The sequence below is a fragment of the Lemur catta genome, chromosome 2, assembly GCF_020740605.2.
Source record: "Lemur catta isolate mLemCat1 chromosome 2, mLemCat1.pri, whole genome shotgun sequence".
Taxonomy (NCBI): Eukaryota; Metazoa; Chordata; class Mammalia; order Primates; family Lemuridae; genus Lemur; species Lemur catta.
In genome coordinates, this window is record NC_059129.1 from 1034397 (window position 1) to 1048044 (window position 13648).

The 13648-nt window shown below is 63.7% G+C and overlaps 1 protein-coding gene across 3 annotated transcripts; it reads left to right on the forward strand.

Moving 5' to 3' along the window:
- Positions 1 to 1113: 1113 nt before the first annotated feature.
- UBE2I (ubiquitin conjugating enzyme E2 I) lies at positions 1114 to 12891 on the forward strand. 3 transcript variants are annotated; one of them, XM_045541061.1, is made up of 7 exons: positions 1114 to 1250; positions 5340 to 5416; positions 5513 to 5596; positions 6567 to 6639; positions 8997 to 9106; positions 9190 to 9269; positions 12284 to 12891. In XM_045541061.1, the coding sequence occupies exons 2-7, from the start codon at positions 5351 to 5353 to the stop codon at positions 12345 to 12347; spliced, it is 477 nt and encodes a 158-aa protein (XP_045397017.1). In that variant the 5' UTR covers positions 1114 to 1250; positions 5340 to 5350; the 3' UTR covers positions 12348 to 12891. The 3 variants fall into 3 exon arrangements, with proteins under 3 accessions (XP_045397017.1, XP_045397016.1, XP_045397015.1); XM_045541060.1 differs by lacking the exon at positions 1114 to 1250 and adding an exon at positions 1663 to 3717; XM_045541059.1 differs by lacking the exon at positions 1114 to 1250 and adding an exon at positions 3747 to 5214.
- Positions 12892 to 13648: the final 757 nt, after the last annotated feature.

Here is a 13648-nt window from a genome sequence, read left to right on the forward strand (position 1 = left end):
ATGTGGGTGATGGGGCGAGGGACCCCGGACCCAGGGAGGAGGAGGAGTGAGGGAGGAAGGAAAAAGGGAGGGAAGGAAGGAGTGAATGAGTGAGTGAACTAATGAAAGCAAGTCACTTCCAGCTGTCCACGAGCTCACCGCCTTGGAAACTTGCCCCGCCCCCCCACCAGCCGTCCAGGCTGCCCCACTAGCGCCCCACCGCGCACCCCCGGGGCTGACCCGGTCGGGGCTCGGGGACACCTGCCACTGCCGGATCCCGGGGCGCCGACCGGCCGAGCTGCGGGGGCGCCCCCTGCCCGTCTGCCAAGTGGGGCGCAGGGCCCGACGGGGACGCCGCGCGGGGCGGGACAGGTCGCGCGTTGGCAAAGGCATATCCCGCGCGCCTGAGGGCGCCAGTGCGGGGCCGGGGGCGGCTGCAGGCCGCGGGCCCCGCGTCCCTCCCCCACCGGCTCGCAGGCCCAGCTCCCCTCCCCCAGCGCGGCCGCCACCCGGGTTAGGGAGCGTCCACACTTCTCCTCCCGTCGGTCGTGCGCGCGCTCGGCCTTCTGTACGGGGTCAGCTCATTGGGCGCATTCGGCGGACGCCCCACCCACGGCCCCGAACTGGCCAATTGCAAGGGGCTTCACAGGGCGCTGAACTCCGGGTTCGTCACCGTCCCGCGACGCTTCGGGGGATCCTTAGGCCTCGGTGCCCTTTGGCCCCCCGCCACGGGTCGTGACCCCAAGGAGACCTCCGGGACTTGCGCCCGGAGAGGTGCCCGCCAGGCATCCGGGGAGCCCTTGGAGATCGCGGCCTCCCTTTCCTCCCGCGGCTCGCCGGCGTGTCCTCGAGTGGACGCGCGCACCCCGAAGGGGAGTTTGCAGACGCTCCCTCACTTCGGGGACGCGGCTCCTTTAAGGGCGCAGGTGTCCAGGGCGCCGCCTGACTGGAAAGTCGCCGCCGGGCCGGGCTCCCGGGCCGGGCTCGGGGCGCGGGCGCGCGGCGGCGGGGCGCGGACGGCAGGGGGCGCGCGGCGGTGCGGGCGGTGCGGGGCGCGGGGCGGAGGCGGCTGCGCGCGGGACCGGCGCGCGGAGGGCAGCCTCGGCCAGGCCCCGCCCCGCGCGCCCCGCCCGCGGCGGGGTCCTCGGAGCTCTCGGGCTGCGCGCGGAGCGGGCTCCGGAGGGAAGTCCCGAGACAAAGGGAAGCGCCGCCGCCGCCCCGCTCGGCCCTCCGCCTGTCCGCGACGCTCGCCGGGGCCGCGGCCGCCCGAGGTGAGCGCGGGCCGGGCGGGGCGGGGCTTCCGCCTCCCGCCACCCGCCCCGCCGCGCCGGCTCCCCGCGGGCCGTGAGGCCGCCGGCTCTTCCGCGCTGTCGCGCCACGGGGCCGCCGCAGGCCTCCGGGCCGGGCGCAGGCCCGGGCCCGCTCGCCGCGACCGCGCACTCGCCCTTCTCCGCGCCGGCCGGTCGCGCTGGGCGGGGGCCGCCTGCAGCGGGGCGCGGACACCGGGCCCTGCTCCCCGCGGGGAGCCCGTTTCCGGGGTCTGGTCGCGCCCAGCCGAGGCGCCCTCCGGCCCGGAGAGGACGGACGGCGGGAAGGGTTGGGAGTCCGGGGTCGCGGGATGCGGGCTCGGGGGTGGGGGCAGGTGCGTGGGCTTGTTTTCGGGGTCTCGCAGTCAAAACGGGTCCAAGTTTCCTTGCGCCTCCAGCGACGCTGTTGCAGTTGGTGGGACCCTGCACGTCGGCGCCTCACGGAGGGAGAGTTTTATGCTCTTTCGGGGATCGCTTTGTGCCAATTCAGTGGGGTGGGATCGGTGGTTACGCGAGTAGGAGGACGGTAAGGGGACAATTAGGCTTGCAGTTGTGGCCTGCAGTCAGTCACCCATAAGTAGCAGAATTAACTGATTTGGTTTGCAAAATTTGAAAGTTCCTCGGGTTGCAAAATAACTGTGCTTTTCTTTTGGGGTTTTGTTTCCTTTATGGGTTCTACCCCAAATGTTTCTTGCTCTTAAGGAAATGTTGCCTTTGAGTACAGAACCTGTCCAACAGCAAATGATGGATCCTAAGTCTGTCCTGGTTTCCTCACAAAGAGTCCCCTCCCTATGTCTTTGGAATGGTTGCTGTTGTGCCTTTTTGTGGTGTGTCTCAGGGTTTGGGACCTTGCTTCAGAAACAGCCTGGGGTCCTGGGACAGAGGTCAGGTGCAGCCGGGTGAGGGTCTTCTGAGTGCAGGGTGCTTGGAGCTTGCAGAAGTGTTACCTTCCCAAGTCTGGGAGAGTTTGCATCTGGGCAGAGGCTTCTCATCCAAACCCGTTATGGCATCACCCCCATTATACAGATGGGTAAGTTGAGGTTGGGGAAGTGCCTTGCCCACACTCACACAGCCAGTAAGTAGCGCTGAAGTCTGTGCTTGTCAACCAGGGGAACAAGATGAGAAGAACAGGTTAAAGTGCAGCCCCTGCAGACCTCTCCGCTGTGCTGGCATAGCCAGCGCTCCTGTTCCCCGCAGGTGTTTGTGCCTTGCCTGTCTCTAATAGTTTAGGGTTATTTTTGTCTTTACATCATAAAACTTTCCTGCTCAGAAGCCTCTAGGGACACTTAGCTGCTCCTTAAGTGCCTCTCTATTAATTTGGGGAGGCAGATTTGATTTTAAGTGGGGTTTTGAGTCAGTGGTTCTGTGTTGTGATTAAATTGTAACAAATTGGCTGCTTTCTCCTGGATGCTGGGGGCCGATAGCTGTGCAAGGGCGGCTCCTGGAGAGCAGGCTTGTGTCTGGGACTGGTGTGCACCTGTGGCTCTTGTGAGACCAGCCTCCGCTACTGCGGTGTTTGGGAGCAGAAGATGTTCGAGAAGCAGGCAGGCCTTGGCAGCCGGTGCAGGGAATCTCACAGCACTGCCCTTCGTTGCCTTTCATACCTGGGACAACCACAGCCAGGTGCTAGGAGAGGCAGGCAGGGTCCCCGCATCCTTGCACAGGTGGGCTCCTCCGGAGCATTGTGAGCTTTCTCCGTGACAGCACCTGTGGCTTGTTGGTGTCTGAAGTGCTGGCCTGGGGGCTTCAGGGACCTGTTCTTGATGTGTAGCCCCATTCAGACTCTGGGGACCTTAAGCTTCACTGAAACCGGCACTTAGCGGGCTGCTTTGCACTGGACAGGGTGGGGGCCTCGGCCTGGGGTCAGGGAAGCTAGAGAGTGCTGTGCCTGGGGGCGGGGGACTCCCGGGCCCCTGGGGTTGGGTGGAGCTGTCCTGGAAGAGCCAGAGGGGTTTGAGAAACATGTGGAAAGAGTTTCAGACCTTGGGTTCCTGCTGTCACCTCCCCACCCAGAGACAGCCTTCAGAACAAGCTCCTGGCGCTCCCTTCTGCAGCTCTGCCTTCGGGACTGCCCCTTGCCCCTGCCTGGGCCCTTCTGCTCCTGGGTCAGGCCAGTCATCTCCGCTGGCTCTGCCCTGCCGGGTTCCCGCCTGACCACCCTCCTTTCTGGTCTCAGCCCCCAGCACTTCCTCACCCGGGAGCCCGTGTCCTCGGGCTGCCCCCTGGTTAGGAGGGTGCACAGGGAACTTTGGGGAAGGGGTGGACGCTCTGGGAGGCATGAGCCTTAGTGGTCACGCTTTCTCAGACAGGCGCATCTCCCTGCGAGGAGGGAGCGGGCGCGCCACAGCTCTGGGATCTGTGCCGTAAAGAGATTCCAGTTTGGGCCAAGCCTGTGTTACCTACCTTGGACTCAGCCTTGCGGTTGGGGCAGGTAGGAAGCTGTAACTGCGTGCTCCTCCGCCACGTGCCACCTGACACCTGCGTCCTGCTGCAGGACTTTGCTTCTTTTACCTTCCCTTTCTCTTAGGACACCGGGAGTGTCCGAAATTATCGAGAGTGTGCCATGTCCACTTGGTGGTCTGGCCGCTTGGAGTAATCTCACCCAAGGGCTCCTGGACCCTGGGGTTCTTGGGGTGGCACTGGGGACAGCCCGGGTTTCTGGGATGATGGTCCTAATCTCCCTCCTTCCACTTTGCTGACTTCCTGGGAAAAGTCATCTTAGCGCCACCTAAGACCCAGGTGTGCCCCTGGATTCCTGACTCAGTGGGCCCATTGGGGACAGAGCATTTGCCTTTCTAACAAGTGCCAGGTGACGCGGCTGTCGTGAAAGCGGCTGTGCTGTGGGGTTGCAGCACGCACATGGGTCGGGCTGTGCGGGGTTCGTGGGCTGTTTGCTCTGTCTCGGCGGTGCGAGGTGCCATCCGCATCCTGGGCACCACGGTCGTGCCAGGCCAGGCCGGGGCTGCGGCGGGAAAGCAAGCGACACTGAGGGGTGGCTCTGCCCTCAGGGGCAAGTGCTCAGGGTCTCCTTTGCTGTCCCTGAGGGCGGGGGGTGGAGGTGTCCCCAGCCTGTGTCGAGGCCCAGGTGCTGGGCAGGAGCTACCTGGGAGCCAGGCACGAGGCCGGTTCCTCCAAACCCTGTGGAGGACCCTGGTGCTGCCAAGGGGCCAAGGTGGTGCTCAGGTGTTGGGCCCTTTCCCTCTGAGGAGCAGAAAGGAGGCCTGTCGCCCAGGACCCTCCACGTGAACTGGGAGGGCTGTGGTCCAGCCCTTGCGAGAAACAGTCACTCGTCTTGATAGAGCCTGTTTGGGGTTTAAACTCTTGACTTGGGTACCTTCAGTGGTTCCACAGACTTTGAAGACCAACACGCACACTTGGGTTCGAATTCCCCAGCAAGTTTTGTCATCTGAGTGCCGTTTCTCACGGTGAAGGGTGTGGAGGCTGCTGCCCCTGTCCACTGGGGTCACAGTGCCGGGACGGTCACCCTGGGCCTGTTCCTTGAGCACTGAGGGCTCTGAGCCTGAGCAGCCCCCCTGAAGGGCCTGGCTGTCCCCCGGCAGACAGGTGGCGGGGCCTGAGGCGTCGCGTCCACAGGTTTAACTGTCCTCCGCCCTGTCTTCAAGAATAACGGCTGTCCTCCTGGCCAGGCCTGCATCTAAACTCTGAGCCCTGATTCTGAGCTGGGGACCCCCACATCTCACGCACCTGTAGGGCAGTGCCCCATTCCCGCCCCTCCCCGGTCTCAGGCCAGCGCTCCGGACGTTCCTGCCTGGTCCCTCCTTTGCTACAGAGTCTGATGGGAGACTGGGGCCCCGGTCACCCTGACCTGTTGCCGCGTGTGTGGAAAGAGGGTGCGGCAGGTCACGGCCCAGCAGCTGTGCTCTGGCCCCTCTGAGCCTCTGTCTTGTGAACCGTGGAACAGGCCGCTGTGTGTATCAGAGCCTGGGGGTGGGGGGTGGCGCAGGGAGGCGTCCCACCTGCCCCAGGGTGCGCGAGTGGGCAGGAGGAGCCCAGCTTTGCCTCTGACCCTGTGCACCGCCCCGTCTGTTCCAGGGACTGCGAACATGTCGGGAATCGCCCTCAGCAGACTCGCCCAGGAGAGGAAGGCGTGGAGGAAAGACCACCCTTTCGTAAGGAGCCTCGTCCCCGGGGGGCAGGGGGGCTTCGCCAGCTTGTTCTCTGGGATGCCCCCACGCTGACCTGCTTCCATGGTTGTTTTCCCTCAGGGTTTTGTGGCTGTCCCGACAAAAAATCCCGATGGCACGATGAACCTCATGAACTGGGAGTGCGCCATTCCAGGAAAGAAGGGGGTAAGGGCCGTCGGCACGGTTGCCAGAAGGTTCAGGAGGCAGAACTGGGAGAGGTTCGAGTTCAGATGCCACTCGTGTGTGATGCCCACACTTGTCGTGGGTTATAGTCATCGCGAATCCTCTGCTCTGGCCTCAGCCCCCCTGGCAGGCCATGAGGTCAGAAGGTGCCAGCTAGGTTCAGGTGACAACTGTGACTAACCAGAAGGAAGCAGAGCTGGGCTGTGGGGGACTCGGGAGGACAGGCCCCTGGTGCATGGCTGGGGATGCAGAGCCGAGGTGGTGGGTGACACAGCCTGAGCTGGGGGTGTCCTGGAGAGCCTGCCTGGCACAGAGGGCCCCGTGGCCACCCAGACGCTGCTGGGGGCCCTGAGCATCCTGCACACACAGGCCCTGGTGCTGGCCCTGCTCCCCTGTCCTCGTTGCCCAGCACGTTTGCAGCCTTTGAGAGTGGGGGTCAGCAGTGACCCCAGGCACGTGTCTACGGACAGCTTTTCTTGACCGTTAAGGAAGGTGTCTGGGTGATGCCTGGGGCCAGGCACCCCCGCCTGTCCCCACCTGCACACCTGCCTGCTGGGGCTCGGCTCTACCCCAGGGGCGCTGTGGTTTGTGTTTGTCATCTGTTGAGGGCCCAATGGGCCCATCCTCTGGCCCTTGTGTTAGGGTGAGGCAGATGCCCCGTTGCTGTCCCTTTCCCAGGGGGACGTTGGGACAGGTGTCAGACTGTGGAGCAGCAGAGGTGCCTTGTCTAGGCTGGACGGGGGGCAGGGAGCACAGCAGCCCCCCTGGAGGCGTGTCCCGCCCGCTGAGGCTGGCTCCTGCCTCTGCTCCTTCCCTGGGAGGCTCTTCCTGGGGTCTCCATGGTCCCCTGGGGGGCAGTCCGGGCATCGTGGCCGTCCTGGGTGCCGGGCAGCAGACACGCGTGCCCTCCTCCCAGGCGCGCAGCACACCTCACCATGCTCTCTCCACGCAGACTCCGTGGGAAGGCGGTTTGTTCAAGCTGCGCATGCTGTTCAAAGACGATTACCCGTCCTCGCCCCCAAAGTGTGAGTAGCAGAGACGCTGGGTGTCCCCGCCGGTCGCCGATCTGCCCCAGGGAGGTACACGTGGTGCTGGGAGGGAGAGGACCCGACTTTGACCCCTGACCGCGCTCCGCCCTGGTGTGAGTCTGTCTCCAGCCCCAGGAGTGGGCGGTGCGTGTAACAGGCTCAGCTCCGGGCCGAGATTGCCTGGACCTTGGGTGGCTGTCGGTGATGAAGACCAGGGACCTGATGCCCACGAGGCGCAGCCCTGGGCGATGGACATGCAGGACGCTGTTCAGAGCCTCACCCTCTGCGGGTCTCTGGGGCCCTCGCTGCCCGTGGGCTGCACGGCTTCACCCCCACTGTGCTGCGTCTGCTCCCTGAGAGGGTGGTGGGACACGCTGGCCACATTCGGAATGGTGGCTGCACTGGATAAGTGATCTGAATGCAGTTTAGCGAAACCGAGGAGGGGCGATAAGTCTTCACGGTCTCGCAGCTAGAAACCAGCGACGCTGGCCAATGATGAGTCTGCAGGTGCAGGCACCGGGCAGAGCACCTGGCGTGCCGGGCCGGGCCGTGCGCTTCGCTCTGCTGATCCGTGGGTGTGGCAGGAGCGTGGTTTCCACGGCCGGCACCTCCCAGAAGAACGTGGCCTGTCGACCGGGCGGTGTTAATATAGTGACACTGCAACAGAGACCTGTTTCCTTTGGGCCTGTCCTTTGCTGTTTGAATGTTTTTGCCGTGGGCAAGTATTGATTAAAACAGTCTTTTCTAATGAAGACAGAAATCTGTACCTCCCTGGGGCAGAGACAACACAGCCACTTTCGTTGCGTCAGTTCAGTGGACTGGAGTTCTGAGCAGACGCAGCCGGGCGAGGCGGAGAGACCACGGGAGAGCTGGGAGGGAGGCCACGGCTGCACACAGACCGTCCTTTAAGGCTGCAGTGTAAGAAGTTGACGTACAAAAATGAATTTTCACGTCATTGCAACAAAGGAAAGGTTTGAAACTGTGCTGTTTCCAGTAGCGTCAGATCCCTTGGACCCACACAAGATCGGTTCGAGAGCTCAGTGCTGGGAACGGGAGAACGTTTCTGGCAAGTCAGAGGCGGCCCAGGCTCCGCCGCGGGGACCGGAAGACGTGGTGCCGTGCGGGTGTCGCTTCTCTCTGGGCTCGTCCGCAGGTCCTGCGGTCCCAGCGGGTCAGGCGTGCTTCGCGGAACTCGTCCGGCAGCCCCAAGCGTGTGCGGAAGTGCAAAGGGCAGGACTGGCCGGGGCCCAGTGGGTGGCGGGAACCCACAGCGTCACTGGGCTGGGCAGAGCGCACCCGTCAGATACCGAGACCTGCCAGGGGACACGGTGACGGAGACGCCGGGGGTGGTGCGAAGGCAGGGACGCGGCCCGCGGCGCAGAGTGGAGCGTCCGGAAAGGCTGCGCACGTGGCCCGCTGGGATGTCCCAGTGGGAGAAGAGAAGGCTCAGCCTCTTCCCGCCACAGGTGCTTTTCCAGCGGACTGCGGTGCCCGCGGGGACGGGGAACACTGTGGCTTGTGGAGGACGTCCGGGCAGGATGGGACGGGCAGGGAAGTCTTAACCAGGAAGCACCGGAGGTGCTACCCATGGGGGCAATTGACCATTTGAACCACGTGGAGAATGAGAAGAACGTCTGTGCCTCAGAAGACCCCGTGAGAGGGAAAGAGGAGGCCGACGTGTGCGTCTCAGCACTTTTGACTTGTCAAGAGCTCCCGTGAATCGTAGGGAACAGGCCAGCCACCGTGAGGTCAAACGGGCCTTCCCAGAGGAGGCCGTCCGCCTGGCCACTAAACACAGGGAGGGACGTGTGGCTTCATCCCCCGGGAGTGGAACCGGCCCCGGTGGGACCCTGCTGCACTCACGGAAGAGCAGACGGCCAAGGGCGCGGAGCCTCGCCTTTGGAAAGTGGCCTGCCGTGTCTGCGGAAGCTGGGCGCAGCCCGCTGTAGGGAGTAAACGCTCGGCAGGAGGCAGGCGTGTGTGCACCAGGACAGGCGGGAGTGCCTGCGGCCGCACTCCGTGACAGCCCAGGGTGCGTGGAGAACGGCACGGGCACCATGGGCAGCAGCCAGAGGGCACGCGGGGTGCAGAGCCTGAGCGCAGGCAGGAGGAGGGCTGTCCCCCTAAGTCCAGAAACGCAGACATGTCCTTCAGGCTGTTTCTCACAGAACAGTGTGTGCTTGTTCCGCTTCTGTCTCCTTGTGGCCACGGTTTTATTTTTTTTTTTTAAAGTTCTTGGCCAGATACCTGGCCTCCTACCAGGTGCCCGGCGTGGGGAGGAGGGCGCCCTGGGAGGACGTTACTCTGTGGGACACAGCTGCCTCCAAAAAGCGTTTCCTTTCCTCATCCGCCAGGTAAATTTGAACCGCCATTATTTCACCCGAACGTGTACCCTTCGGGCACGGTATGCCTGTCTATCCTGGAGGAGGACAAGGACTGGCGGCCGGCCATCACAATCAAACAGGTACGGGGCCCGGGCCGCCCTGCGCTGTCTCGGGAGCCGGCTTTCCACGCCGTGGCAGCAACCGTGTGTTTTCTCTCGCCCAGATCTTACTAGGAATACAGGAACTTCTAAATGAACCAAATATCCAAGACCCAGCGCAAGCAGAGGCCTACACGATCTACTGGTGAGTGGCGCCTGGCCCCGCCAGCCGCAGCCTCCTTCCCTGTCTCATGTCGGCCGCCCAGCGGGGGCACAGACGCAGGCTCGTGCAGCGTGGGGGCCGGGGTGGCGCTGTGAAGCGAGAGGTCGGGGCTGGGGCGAGCCCCGTGGGCCCTGGGTGCTGTGTGCAGCGGTCCGTGGTGGGCAGGGGCTGGTACAGCCAGGACTTCGGTGGCGGGAGCAGGAGGTTGGGTGACATGGGCTGTCATGCACCACCGTCCCTGGAGAGCTGTGGCCAGCTCCAGGGAGAAACTCGGCTGAGCGCCAGGGTGGGAGGCCACGCTGAGGGCTGTGTCCTATGTCCCTGCCATGCCACGTACCCACCACACTCGTGGCTCCTACGGTAGGTCAGGCGTGGCCTGGCCGGAGTGGCGCATGTGGCTCAGTGGGGACTTCACTGAGGCACTGGGCTCCCATCCTGGCCTTACGGGGTGCTGCTGTGGCCAGAGGGGTCCCCGTGGCCATATGTCCCACGCCTGCGCTGAGGAGGAGGGCCTGGAGTGAGTCAGGACTTCAGTGGTTAACCTGGTGCCAGGGCAGCAGGGCCCCCTCCGCCCGCAGAGGCCCCCGGGCTGTTGGTGTCCCCGTCCCCTGGCCCTGCCGGCCAGCCTGTTGGGCTGGTCTGGTGGGTCCTCAGGAAGCTGGGGTGGGGGCGCTGACCCCACACTGCACCTGTAACTTTGAGAAACTGTCCCCACTCCCCGGGTCTTTCTGCGGACAGTCTCGGGTGCCCCACAGCTTGGGCCCAGAGGGGCTTGCTGGGCAGCTGCCCCACGCCCAGCCTTGCCTGCCGGGCCACGGGGCCAGCCAGTCCCCCCTGGGCAGCAGGGCCTGTGCCTCCCAGGGGGCGGTTCCTGGACGGGCCAGCCAGGAGGGAAGGCTGAGGCAGGATTAGCCCCCGCGGCAGCCGCTGGCACGTGGTGTGGGGACAGATGCCAGGTCGTGGGACATGCCTTTCTGCCCGGGTGCAGGCCCAGCCCAGGTGTTGGCAAGGGGCCCTCCCGGGTGGCCACGGGCAGCTCAGAGGCCCCAGGCGGGGAGTGGGGCGGCTCCAGCCTCAGCCCGGCTCCCCTGAGGGCCGGCTTTGATCAGTCCCCTGGCCCTGGCTCAGTCGCCGAGCTGGACTCCTGCCCCCCTCCTGCCTGCTGTGTGCTGGTGGCCCTGTGAGACGCATGCTCTGCACAGGGGAGCGCGGGGCCTCGTGCACACGGGAGGTGGCTCCCACGGACACGGCCGCTCACCTGGCCATCCGCCACGGAGAGGCAGCGGCAGAGCTGACGGCTCAGAGCAGAGGAGCCGCCTGTGAGGCAGAAAGTGCTGTCCTGTCCGGCCCTCGGGGCTGCGGCCGCGGCTCCCGTCTGTGGTCCCGACTCGCCAGCCTCGGCGGGGCTGTGGTGGCCGCTCTGCACCCGCAGCCCCAAGGCCAGCAGGTCCCTGCTGTGCGGCTTCACGCCCTGTGTCACCTCGGCTTACCGCCGGCTGGGTGGCACCACTTCACTTCACTTAGAACAAAGTGTTCTTTCTCCTGCAAACATCCACTTCAAAAGCACCCTCTGCGGAGCCTCCCCGAGAGCTCCAGTTCCCTTTTCTCACGTCTCTGAAGGCCTCGGGCGTGGCTGGGTGCTGGGTTGGGAGCAGGGTGCAGGCCTTGCAGTGCAGGGGGCGTCGTGGCCCTGACCCACGTCCCGGGTCGGGCGTGCACGGGGGTGCAGCTCTGCTCGCCCCAGAGCCCATCTGCGCCGTAGTCCCTCCGGCCTGTTAGCCCCGGGGCCTGGGCCGCAGGTGGCCACAGTGTGCGATGGGGGGGGCAGCGCCCGGTTGAGAGCAGCCTGGCTCCCCGGGGAGCCATGCACACCACGTGCAGACACGCAGGCCTGGCACGCTGCTCCCCTGCCACGCCCGGGAGCAGTGTCCCCCGCCGTCTTCTCAGCTGTCTGGGGCTGAGCCCCACGTGGAGGTCCAGCTCGAGTCCTGCTCGCCGAGCTGCCCCTCACTCCACACTCGGGCTGGGCCCCTTCCCACCCAGCCGCCTCCTGCCCTTTGCCCCTGGGGCTGAGAGCCTGGTGGGAAAACCCTCTAGTTTGAGAATTGGGAGCAAATGGCGTCTAGCAATCATGTTTTGTTTTTGGTTTTTTGAGACAAGGTCTCACTCTGTCTCCAGGGTGAGAGTGCCATGGCGTCGGCCTAGCTCACTGCAGCCTCCAACTCCTGGGCTGAAGCGATCCTCCTGCCTCAGCCTCCCGAGTAGCTGGGACTACAGGCATGCGCCACCATGCCCGGCTAATTTTTCTACTTTTAGTAGAGACAGACAGGGTCTCGCTCTTGCTCAGGCTGGTCTCGGCCTCTTGGAGTGCTGGGATTGCAGGTGTGTGAGCCAGCACACCCGGCCCAGTCAGTGTTGTTGAAAGTAACCCCTGTCTCAAATTTCCACAAAAGAAACCTCCGATGTCTAGTTAGGATCGATGGCTAGTTAAGATCAATGGCTAGTGAGGATTGGTGGCTACTGAGGATCGGTAGCTAGTTAGGAGTGGTGACTAGTTAGGATCAGTGGCTAGTTAAGATCAATGCCTAGTTAGGATCGGTGGCTAGTTAGGATCGATGGCTAGTTAAGACCCATGGCTAGTTAGAAGTGCAGATTCAGCACAGGTTACACTGTTGCAGGCACCCGTGGTGTGGACCCACATGTGGTCCTGAGCTGCCTCCCTGCCCAGCGGGGCCACTGTGCCCAAGAGGCTGCTGTCCCGCCCCCCACCGTCACTGTGTCCACCAGACATGGTCTCCTTTCCTCCCTGCTGCCGCTGGCCTGGTCTCGGTGACCCTCGGGCCGCCCTGCCGAGCACAGCTCCCCGGGCCACTCGCTCTGCCAGGAGGCCCCGTGCTGCAGGCGTCCTGAAGCCTTCCTGGGCACAGCCGCCTCCGGTCCGGCGCGGGCCCAGCGCTGGCCTTTCTAACGTGTTTCTTCTCTTTTGACCTCCTCAGCCAAAACAGAGTGGAGTATGAGAAAAGGGTTCGAGCACAAGCTAAGAAGTTTGCGCCCTCATAAGCAGCGACCTGTGGCATCACAGAAAGGAAGGGATTGGTTTGGCAAGAACTTGTTTACAACATTTTTGCAAATCTAAAGTTGCTCCGTACAATTACTAGTCACCGGGGGAGGGTTGGGTGGGCGCCATCTTCCATTGCCGCCACGGGACACAGTTCTTGATTCGCTGAATTGCCCAGTTTTTCATACAGGGTCTCTTCCTTCAGTCTTTTGTATTTTTGATTGTTATGTAAAACTTGCTTTTATTTTAATATTGATGTCAGTATTTCAACTGCTGTAAAATTATAAACTTTTATACTTGGGTAAGTCCCTGGAGCTCGCTTCCTCCGCTCTGCCGCAGGCATGCTTCTCACCTGCCCGGCTCACCTGGCCCCGCCGGCTGTACAAAGAGAAACCACACGGCCGCCGCCTTGTCCTCCGGAGTCTGGGGCGTGTTGCTCTTGAGCCTCAGATCCGACGCCAGCGCGTCTGACCGCATCACTTCCTTTGTGTTTCTATGGCGTTCTGTCTGTGTTGCTGTTTAGAGTAAATAAACTGTTTATATAAAGGTTTTTGTTGCATTATTGTCATTAAAAGTGTGAGGAGGCCTCGGAGTGCCCTCCCTCTGTGCAGGCCCCGCGAGCACCAGCCTGGAGGCCCAGCGTCGGGCCAGGCCAGCGACAAGCACTTCTCACGTCTCTGCTTCCGGATGCACCTCTTCTGTCCCGGTTCTTTGTAAATAGGACTGTGTGCTCCCCGCCCCGGACCTCGGTAGAGTTCTAGACAGTTCAGATCTGGCTGAGTCGGCGCTGGCACCGAGAGCCTTGCGAGGCTCGAGGGGCAGAGCAGGCGGGCGCGGCTGTCCAAGCAGCCCGCTGGCATGTGTGCACCCACAATGCCAGGCCTTGCCTGTGGGCAGCAGCGTCTGCCCCTCGCCGTCTGCACTGTGCCCTCGCTGGCCTGGCCTGGGGGCAGCTGTCTGCCTCCACATGCCCTTCCCCCCGCGTCCTGAGGAGGCCGCCCTGCCGCCCCGAGCGACTGGTGCCTCCTCCAGTGCTTCCCGCCCGTCAGCCCCCACCCTGGGTGCAGGTGGACGGGCCCTGAGCGTTGTCATGGCGCCAGAGCGCTGAGTAAGGCGCCACTGTCCACACATCCTTATCCTGAGGATTTCTGAGCACAGGACGCAACCTCGAGCCTGGCACCGCAGGGCTGGCCAGCCCATCCTCTGGGCTTCCCGGGGCTGGCGGCTGAGCCACCGTCCACTGCTGGGAAGCTGAGTGCAGGTCCCAGCTCTGCCAGAAGGCGCGGGGGTCTGGGGGAGTCCT

Excerpts from the sequence above, each read along its gene's own strand:
- UBE2I (XM_045541061.1), top strand. The coding sequence starts at position 5,351 with ATGTCGGGAATCGCCCTCAGCAGACTCGCCCAGGAGAGGAAGGCGTGG. Across the intron at positions 5,417-5,512 it reads GGAGGAAAGACCACCCTTTC|GGTTTTGTGGCTGTCCCGAC; the intron begins GTAAGGAGCCTC and ends GTTTTCCCTCAG. Across the intron at positions 9,270-12,283 it reads GAGGCCTACACGATCTACTG|CCAAAACAGAGTGGAGTATG; the intron begins GTGAGTGGCGCC and ends TGACCTCCTCAG.